A 10,798-nucleotide genomic window follows, 5' to 3' on the forward strand; every position below is an offset into this window, starting at 1 on the left:
AAAAAGAAGGCAATTCAATTACCACCTCATCGCCGGGGCGATTGTGCGATAGATCTCCTGGTAGATGCTGCATTTCCCAGAAGTCACGTGTATCCCCTCACACAGGCGGTGACGGAGGCTATGGAAACATATCCCTGCGTCAGGGGTACATTCGGTCCTCCACTTCACCCGCCTCCTCAAGTTGATTTTTTGTGAAGAAGAACGAGGGAGGTCTGCGCCCATATATTGACTATCAGGGTCTGAATCAGATCACTGTGAGGTATAGTTACCCACTACCGCTCATAGCCACAGCGATAGAGTCAATGCACAGGTCGCGCTTCTTCACTAAAGGAGTGTTTACAACCTGGTGCGTATCCGAGAGGGAGACAAGTGGAAGACAGCTTTCAGTACCACCTCTGGGCACTATGAGTACCTCGTCATGCCGTACGGGTTGATGAATGCACCATGAGTCTTCCAAGTCTTTGTAGACAAGATTTTCAGGGCAGGGTGTAGTGGTGTATATTGATGACATTTTGATATACTCCGCTACATGCGCCGAGCATGTGTCCCTGGTGCGCAGAGTGCTTGGTTGTCTGTTGGAGCATGATCTGTACGTCAAGGCTGAGAAATGCCTGTTCTTCCAACAGTCCGTCTCCTTCCTAGGGTATCGCATTTCCACCTCAGGGGTGGAGATGGAGAGTGACCGCATTGAAGTCGCGACCACAGTAAAGGAGGTGCAGCGGTTCTTAGGGTTTGCCAACTACTACCGGAGGTTTATCAGGGATTTTGGTCAGGTAGCGGCTCCCATTACCTCACTGCTGAAGGGGGGCCCGGTATGCTTGCACTGGTCACCTGAGGGCTCTGTTTACCTCGGCTCCCATGCTGGCCCATCCGGATCCCTCTTTGGCGTTCATAGTGGAGGTGGATGCGTCCGAGGCTGGGATAGGAGCTGTGCTCTCTCAGCAAGACTATGACGTGGGGGACCGGGAGCTGTTGGCTGTCATCAAGGCCTTGAAGGCGTGGAGACATTGGCTTGAGGGGGCTAGACACCCTTTTCTCATCTGGACTGACCACCACAATCTGGAGTACATCCGGGCAGCGAGGAGACTGAACCCTCGTCAGGCAAGGTGGGCTATATTGTTCACCCGTTTTGTGTTTACCCTTTCTTACAGACCAGGCTCCCAGAACGTGAAGGCAGACGCATTGTCCCAGCTGTATGATACAGAGGAGCGGTCCATGGATCCCACTCCCATACTCCCCATCCCACTCCCATACTCCCCGCCTCCTGCCTGCTGGCGCCGGTAGTGTGGGAGCTGGACACGGACAATGAGCAAGCGTTACGTGCAGAGCCCGCTTCCGTCCAATGTCCCACTGGGCATCTGTACATCCAGTCTGCTGTTCGTGACCGGTTGATCTATTGGGCCCACACGTCAACCTCCTCTGGTCATCCTGGGATCGGTCGGACAGTGCGCTGTTTGAGCGGGAGGTACTGGTGGCCTACCTTGGCTAAGGACGTGAGGGTTTATGTTTCCTCTTGCTTGGTTTGAGCCCAGTGTAAGGCTCCTAGGCACCTGCCCAGAGGTAAGCTACACCCCTTTCCCGTTCCGCAGCGGCCTGTCGTGGATTTTCTGACTGATCTTCCACTCTCACAAGGTAACACCACGATCCTGGTTGTTGTGGATCGTTTCTCTAAGTCCTGTCCTCTCCTCCCTCTGCCCGGTCTCCCAGCGGCCCTACAGACTGCGGAGGCCTTGTTTACACGTCTTCCGGCACTACGGGGTGCCTGAGGATATAGTGTCTGATCGGGGTCAACCGTTTACGTATAGGGTCTGGAAGGCGTTCATGGAATGTCCGGGGGTCTCGATCAGCCTTACTTCAAGGTTTCACCCTGAGAGTAATGGGCAGGTGGAGAGAGTTAACCAGGATGTGGGCAGGTTTCTGCGGTCCTATTGCCAGGACCGACCGGGGGAGTGGGCGGCGTTTGTGCCCTGGGCCGAGATGGGCCAGAACTCGGTCCGCCACTCCTCCACTAACCTATCTCCCTTCCAGTGCGTACTGGGGTACCAGCCGGTTCTGGCGCCTTGACATCAGGGTCAGACCGAGGTTCCTGCAGTGGACGACTGGTTCAAGCGCGCGGAGGAGACATGGGAAGCTGTCCGTGTCCACCTTCTGCAGGCCGTGACGCGCCAAAAGAGGAATGCAGATCTCCACCGCAGTGAGACCTCTGTGTTTGCACCGGGGGACCAGGTCTGGCTCTCGACCCGAAACCTGCCCCTCCGCCTGCCCTGCCGGAAGCTGGGTCTGTGGTTTGTGGGGCCATTTAAAGTCCATAGGAGAGTGAACGAGGTATGTTATAGGTTACAGCTTCCACCCGATTACCGTATTAACCTCTTGTTCCATGTGTCTCTCCTCAGGCCGGTGGTGGCTGGCCCGCTCCAGGAGTCTGAGGTGCGGGATTTTCCTCCGCCCCCTCTGGACATTGGGGGGGCCCCGGCGTACTCTGTTTGCTCCATACTGGATTCGAGGCGCCGGGCCTTCAGTATCTCGTGGAGTGGGAGGGGTACGGCCCAGAGGAGAGGTGCTGGGTTGCGGTCAAGGACGTGTACTGTCACGACTTCCGCCAAAGTTTTATAGCCTTCGCTGATCCTCTTTTCATTTTCCTTTGGTTTTGTCTTGTCTTCCATCACACCTGGTTCCAATCCCATCAATTACATGTTGTGTATTTAACCCTCTGTTCCCCCTCATGTCCTTGTCGGTGATTGTTTATTGTAAGTGCTTGTGCACGTCTGTCCTGGTGTGCGTTGGGTTATGTACCCATTTATTTTTATTATTCTGTTTTCCGGTGGGTTTTTGTTACTAAACTGCGCAGTTATTTCTCTCCTGCGTCTGACTTCTCTGCCGCCATACATGCTGAAAGTCTGTAGTCAATTTGTTTACTGTGAAATAGCATTGTATCTGGTCAAACACAATTATTTCCAGAAGTTTACTCAGGGTTGGTAACAGGCTGATTGGTTGGCTATTTGAGCCAGTGAAGGGGGCTTTACCATTCTTGGGTAGCGGAATGACTTTAGCTTCCCTCCAGGCCTGAGGTTATACACTTTCTAGTAGGATTAAATTGAAGATATGGCAAATAGGAGTGGGAATATCGTCCGCTATTATCCTCAGTAATTTTCTATTCAGATTGTCAGACCCCGGTGGCTTGTCATTGTTGATTGACAACAATAATTTTTTCCCCTCTTCCACACTGACTTTACGGAATTCAAAAGTACAATATATTTGTATTTTATTTTATTTTTTTACCCCTTTTTCTCCCCAATTTCGTGGTATCCAATTGTTGTAGTAGCTACTATCTTGTCTCATCGCTACAACTCCCGTACGGGCTCGGGAGAGACGAAGGTTGAAAGTCATGCGTCCTCCGATACACAACCCAACCAAGCCGCACTGCTTCTTAACACAGTGCGCATCCAACCCGGAAGCCAGCCGCGCCCAGCCCGCCACAGGAGTCGCTGGTGCGCGATGAGACAAGGACACCCCTACCGACCAAGCCCTCCCTAACCCGGGCGACGCTAGGCCAATTGTGCAATCCAAGTTGATGAGGAATTTAACAGTTTTTACAGTCATTTTCTTAATGGGTGCATGCTTATTAGTAACTGTAGTAAACATAAATGTGCAAGCGCAGCGTCTGGTTGCTCCTCATTACACACCACAGACCAGCAAATATTATTTACATCATCAACATGAATCACCACAAAACTTCTTCTATGACCTCTTATACACTATATTAGGCCCAGCCTTTTAGAACTTTGGTTTTCCTAGAAATGGCTATTATATTATGATCCCTACATCCTATGGATTTGGATACTGCTTTAAAGCAAATTGTATTTCTGCAGCGTTAGTAAAGATGTGATCAATACATGGTGATGATTTCATTTCTGCGCTGTTTGTAAATACCCTGGTAGGTTGCAGGCACTGGTTACAGTTTGCATTTTTTTTTCTTGAGTGGGCAGCTTGATGAGAGCCAGTCAATATTTAAATTACCCAGAAAATATACTTTTCTGTATTTCTATTTTTTTATTTGTAATAAATGTGAAAACATTTTTAAAAACTTGTCTTCGCTTTGTCATTATGGTGTAATGTGTGTAGATTGACAAGGAACATTTGTTATTTAATCCATTTTAGAATTAGGCTGTAACGTAACAAAATGTGGAAAAAGTCAAAGGGTCTGAATAATTTCCGAATGTACTGTATATAACCACAGTTTTGTTGATCCATAATGGAGCTACTCACTACCCATGCATCCTATTGGTAAGCGCATGCGCCTCGTGCATCTTTCCCACTCAACATTATTTACCATTCATTCATGATTATCTGTAGTCATGGTAGTATCCACATTAATGTAGAAGTGTTCAACAACATATTTTTATATACAATAAAAGTGACTCCAAAATGACAATACATTATTTACCATTCATTTCTATCGGGCACAACATAATTCCGAAACACAACCAAAACAAACTGCAAATGCATCCAACAAGTTTGTAGTCACAAGTTTGATGTAGTCATTGCATGCTAGGAATATGGGAACAAATGCTAAACTTTTGACTAAACTTTTATACGCTATAAATGAATTTGTCCAAATACTTCAAATGGGGGACTAGATACATCAAGCGGGGCGGCAGGTAGCCTAGTGGTTAGAGCGTTGGACTAGTAACCAAAAGGTTGCAAGATCGAATCCCCGAGATGACAAGGTAAAACTCTGTTGTTCTGCCTCTGAACAAGGCAGTTAACCCAATGTTCCTAGGCATTGAAAATAAGAATGTGTTCTTAACTGACTTGCCTAGTTAAATCAGGTAGGTAAAAAAAAAGTGGATTCACTTCTAAATGGTTAAACACATGTATGAACATCTCTTCAAATAAAAGGTGACATTCTGTACTGTCGCATCATTCGGTATATAACATTTGATCTAAAATGCTAGAGTATAGAGCCAAATTAACAGTTTTAGCTTCACTGTCAAAATAAATACAGTACATAGGGGAGTGTACATAGAGGAGTATGGCTCTGGGCTAGCCCACATTGAGAGTGAGACCTACTTGAAGAACTGCTGGCTGGCGGTGGAGGAGTGTGAGCTGGTGTTCGGGTTTATGTGATCGGTGCAGTTGGGGGTGTTCCATGTGTTGTTGCAGCTCTGCCAGGGCAGCGGACTCTGGAAGGAGCTGAACAGGTAGTACAGACCCCATGTGATGATGACGTTGTAGTAAGTACACATGATGAAGGAGATGGCCACAGTCGCCAGGCCCACTCCTAAGGGACGGGCAAATAACATTGTCACTGCTGTCATTTACAACTTACATGAATCTTAAAATACTTAGTTAGTTACAACCTTATGCATAGTGAGTGAGTCAGCAAAATGTTTATGACCCTGTTGGACACCAGCGCCATTTCATAGGTTTATGTTTGACTGACGGTTTTAGTTTGACTTTGCCATTTTTAGTTTGACTATGTAAAAACGCGACACTAAAATGATGCTCCAGTAGAGGGGGGGACAGATACTGTATGCTTCAGTACCTTTGAGCAGCGGGCAGGCTTTAGCCAGGGCATGAACAGGCCCTCTTCTCATGTACTGTCCCAGAATCAGCTCCATGTAGAGCAGAGGAATTCCCATCACCAGCAGCATCAGCAGGTAGGGAACCAGGAATGCACCTGACCAGGACATAAAGCAGCAATATATCAGTAACACAGTAACTTTAGTGGGACTGAAGTATGTTTCTTGAAATTGCCTAGAGGGATAGGATTGAGGTTGCATATAAAAAATAAAAAATGTTACCCCCTTTTTCATGATATCCAATTGCAATCCAATTACAAACTTGTCTCATTGCTGCAACCCCCCAACAGGCTCGGGAGAGGCGATGTCATCTGTCATCTGTCCTCCAAAACAATAAAGCCCCCCCCTCCCTCAGTCAAACTCATTGCCTCCAAAACATGACCTGCCAAGCTGTGCTTCTTAACACCCGCTCACTTAACCCAGAAGCCAGCTTCACCAATGTGTTGGAGGAAACAACATTCAACTAAACACCGAAGTCAGCTTACAGGCACCCACCACATGGAGTTGCTAGAGCGTGATGAGCCAAGTAAAGCCCCTCAGCCAAACCCTACCCTGGATGACACTGGGCCAATTGTGCACCACCCTACGGGACTCACAGTCACGGCCGGTTGTTGTGGGATCGAACCCCAGGCTGAAGTGATTCCACAACACTGCAGTGCAGTGCTTTAGACCGCTGCGCCACTTGGGAGGCCATATTTTATTTTAAACTAGAATTTGAACATATACCCACCCTTCTCATCATTGAAAACAGGGAGACATGGAAATGTTTTGACTAGCGTGTCAACGTGTCCCCAAGTTATATTTTCACAGCAAGTTTAACATTGCCATGCGTTGGTGAGTCAGTGGTGCATATCTGACCTCGTCTAATCTTTAATAAAGTCATTCACCCCCCCCCTCCCAGCCAAACTCATTGCCTCTCACGTGCGGAATGAACTGTGCTTTATAACTTCCAGACGAGGAGTTAGGTTGTGTTTTTGTAGCTGTGTATAGAAAGGTCAATTGCTTGTTAGGTTCTCAGTGCTCAAGATAATTTTAATTGAAACATTACATGTTGTTGTTATGACATTCTGAATTAATTCTGATCATTGGACAAAATGTAATACCTGGTTAAATTCTTAATTCTCTCTCCATGATAACTACAACTCAATAAAATCGTATTCATAACCAATGACAGTGACAAGTGGCATGTCATTATGGCATTATTCAAGTATCTCACAATAAAATGTGGTGGATCATCATCTTATGTCATAGTACAAAAAACTCTACTCTAAGATTATGCTTTCCTCCACAGTACTAACCATTAATATCACCCTGACATTTTCTATCAACATGACAACAGAAAACATGCTATCATATACCCAGACAAATGTAAAACGTTCATTCACAAACATATGTAGTCTCAACAATATAAATTAATAAGGTGACGTAAGTCTGGTTATGCTATATAGTCATTGGGTTTTAGTCTTCTATCAGGGCTGACTCATCAGAAATTTCCTCTCACCTCCTCCACTCCTGTAGCACAGATAAGGGAACCGCCATATGTTCCCCAGCCCCACAGCACAGCCGATCCCAGCCAGGGTGAACTCTATCTGCCTGTTCCATGTGGGCCTGCCTGGCTCCTGATCCATCTTGCCTTGGTCCAGCTCCATCTCCAAGGTTGGGTCTTTCTGTCTGTGTCTTCTCTGTGACTTTACTGACTGGGCCCAAACGTCATGGGAGGCTTGGTTAGAAATAAATGAAAGACAGTCACATAATCGTCTTTTATGACTCATTAATGATTAGCTGAGTGCAAAGGAACTACTGTAAGGTAAAACGCATATTTCCCAAAGTTTCCCAGCAGTGCCATTCAAATAGTTCAACATGCCAAGTGAAATTCCACTCAGAACATTGTGAGTGTACATATTGTATAAAGAAACTCCCCTTTTAGGAAGCTAATTTTAATAATTGTGGGTCAGTGTGTACTAGTGTTTTAAAAGGTTCCATGAAATGCATCCAAACATGTTGTGACATTCTGCTAAACATTGTATAACACATGGAACGAACAGGCTTTGTCATTTTATATTTATAGTTCAGATATGATATAACTCTACTAGAGTGGTAATAGTAAGCCTATGATATCAAGCTATACAAGAAGGCAAGCTTGTCCTTCAAAAGGTCCATTACTGGGGTCGTTTCTGGGGTCGTTGGTCGGCAATTTGTTTCTGATAACCATATTGTTTACTGCAGTTTTCTTTGATAACAAATGTCAACAGGGCAGGCAAAGGTTAACCAGGACTCTGCTTTTCCTGTGTCATTATTATGCAAGCTGTTAACATATCTCTATAGCCTACATATAACAGCCTACAGTGCAATCGTAAAATATTCAGACCCTTTGACTTCTTCCACATTTTGTTACGTTACAGCCTTATTCTAAAATTTATTAAATTTGATATTTTCCTCCTCATCAATCTACACACAATATCCCATAATGACAAAGCAAAAACAGGTTTAGACATTTGTGCAAATTCATTAAAAATTAAAAACTGAAAGAACTTATTTACATAAGTATTCAGACCCTTTGCTATGAGACTCAAAATTGAGCTCAGGTGCATCTTGTTTCCATTGATCATCCTTGAGATGTTTCTACAAGTTGATTGGAGTCCACCTGTGGTAAATTCAATTGGCTGGACATGATTTGGAAAGGTACACACCTGTCTATAGAAGGTCCAATAGTTGACGGTGCATGTCAGAGCATAAACCAAGCCATGAGGGCGAAGGAATTGTCCGTGGAGCTCCGAGACAGGATTGTATTAAGGCACAGATCTGGGGAAGTGGTACCAAAACACTTCTGCAGCATTGACGGTCCCCAAGAACCCAGTGTCCTCCATCATTCTTAAATGGAAGAAGTTTGGAACCACCCAAGACTCTTCCAAGAGCTGGGCAATCCGGAGAGAATTACCTTGGTCAGGGAGGTGACCAAGAACCCGATGGTCACTCTGACAGAGCTTGAGAGATCATCTGTGGAGATGGGAGAACCTTCCAGAGGACAACCATCTCTGCAGCACTCCATGAATTAGGCCTTTATGGTAGAGTGGCCAGACAGAAGCCACTCCTCAGTAAAAGGCACATGACAGCCCACTAGGAATTCGCCAAAAGGTATCTAAAGGACTCTCAGACCATGAGAAACAAGATTATCTGGTCTGATGAAACCAGGATTGAACTCTTTAGCCTGGATGCCCTGCGTCACGTCCTGAGTCTGCACGCCAAGATGGCGTAGCAGTCAGACATCTTTGTCCTGTCGTGTCCCTTGTATATATCGTTTTTTACATATTTTTCTTCGCATATCTTTTTTAATATTTTGCTAAACCTCAACATCTAAATACTCTCATGCAACCCGCCTCACCCAATGTAGCATGGATCTGCTTTAATTTTCTCTAAAGTATCTATATTTACTTCGGATCTGGAATCCCTCAACTGAAGCTAGCCAGCTAACTACCAGCTATCAGTCAGCAAACCATTGCCAGCGGTCATCAGCTAACCTTCAGCTCGAATAGCTCTCGCCAGTTCGAACAACGTGACTCTAACCAGAGCATAACGGACCTATTATTTTTATCCCCGGATTCCCACTGCAAACTGAAAAATTTCATCTGGATCTTCACAACTAGCTAACCGCAACCCTGGATTACTACTCCTGGCTAGCGTTTCCATCCACTTAGCTTGAAGCTAGCCCGGCCAGAGCTCCTGTGCTACCACCGAAGCATACTCCTGGGCTACAATATCTGGACCCCTTCTACAGCCGGGGCATGGAACCCCGCAGATCCCCTACGACTGGAATACCGACATAATCTGCCCGAGGACTCCAACAGGCCCCTCAGGCCTGCTAGATACCTAGAGCTACTTGGAACCCCACTAATTCCACAACCGGTCTATCGACTTCACCGCATGAAGAGGCAAAAACAGACTTAACCCCATCGCGACGCCTCCCAAAGGCTAACTTTCTAGCCCCTGCTATCTGCTTGCTTGCTAACCTGGCCTGCTAACTGCTAGCCTGCCCCAGCCTACTAACTGTTAGCACAGGCCTGCTAACTGTCTGAATCGCCGTGTTTCCAGCCAGCCCAACCACTCACTGGACCCATATTTATTTTCAATCTCTTTTAGATTTTTAATTCGATTATACCTTCCGGTAACCTGCCTCACCCAATGCGATACGGAATCGTTATTATTTTAAATTTTAGAATACATTCAATAACCTCCAGAAGCTAACTAGCGAATTAGCTACAAGCTGTTTAGTCATTGTTAGCCACTGCTAGCGGCTTTTACCTTCTGCACAACCAGCCCTGTTTTTAGCCTGGATAATACTCGCCAGTCTACCAGTATCGAACTGTCCCTCCACAACAACGCCGGATCCCTGCCGTAATCCCTGGACCACTACTTCTGATCTTCACAGCTAGCTTGCACCCAGTACCGAAGCTATCCCTGAGGCCCACCTCCCGGCCTACTCAGCTGTTCACCCGAACCCCACTCATACACGGCTAGAGCCCAATACTCCACCGGATCCTTGCTGTAAACTCAGGACCTTGGCTAACGCCACTGCCTTGAAGCTAGCACCAGTTAGCCATGAGCCAGGCACATCTCCCTGCTAGCAAACTAAATTCTACAATACCCCTTTCGCCATCTGGCTTGGATTCTCTGTCGACACAGCCCCCGCCGCACCACCACGACTGGTCTGCCGAAGAATACTCCATCCGCTGTGCCTTCAACCGGCCTCCGTCTGAGCAGACCCCCCCTACCACCCCCACCCGCGTGCTAGCATAGTGGCGGCTTCCCTGTTCCATCTACTGCTGCCCCCTGGACACTATGATCACTTGGCTACATAGCTGATGCCTGCTGGACTGTCCATTAATCACGGTACTCCATTCTGTTTCTTTATGTTTTATCTGTCGGCCCCAGCCACGAACTCAGGCTCTGTGTGTAGTTAATCCGACCCTCTCAGCCTAGTCATCGCCATTTTACCTGCTGTTGTTGTGTTAGCTGACTAGCTGTTGTGGTCTCACCTGTTGTTTTAGCAAGGTCTCCCAATCAAGGCCTGCGATTACTTTATGCCTTGCTGTATGTCTCTCTCAAATATCAAAATATGCCTTGTATACTGTTGTTTAGGTTAGTTATCATTGTTTTAGTTTACAATGGAGCCCCTAGTTCCACTCCTCACACCTCTGATACCTCCTTTGTCCCACCTC

The 10,798-nt window shown here is 46.5% G+C and overlaps 1 protein-coding gene across 2 annotated transcripts in view; it reads right to left on the reverse strand.

The window, feature by feature from the left end:
* The window catches only part of si:ch211-283g2.1 (sodium- and chloride-dependent GABA transporter ine), a 57,864-nt gene extending 50,447 nt beyond the window's left edge, over window positions 1–7,417 (reverse strand). The window contains exons 1-3 of one of the 2 annotated variants that reach the window (XM_065007325.1): window positions 7,084–7,417; window positions 5,546–5,680; window positions 5,071–5,281 (exon numbers count right to left, since the gene is read on the reverse strand). In XM_065007325.1, coding sequence (XP_064863397.1) covers window positions 5,071–5,281; window positions 5,546–5,680; window positions 7,084–7,354 — 617 coding nt within the window. In that variant the 5' untranslated portion in view covers window positions 7,355–7,417. The remainder of the gene's footprint in view (window positions 1–5,070; window positions 5,282–5,545; window positions 5,681–7,083) is intronic. The other variant, XM_029627645.2, reaches the window with a different exon arrangement.
* Between the last annotated feature and the right edge of the window lie 3,381 nt (window positions 7,418–10,798).

Source organism: Oncorhynchus nerka, linkage group LG22 (assembly GCF_034236695.1).
Source record: "Oncorhynchus nerka isolate Pitt River linkage group LG22, Oner_Uvic_2.0, whole genome shotgun sequence".
NCBI classification, from domain to species: Eukaryota; Metazoa; Chordata; class Actinopteri; order Salmoniformes; family Salmonidae; genus Oncorhynchus; species Oncorhynchus nerka.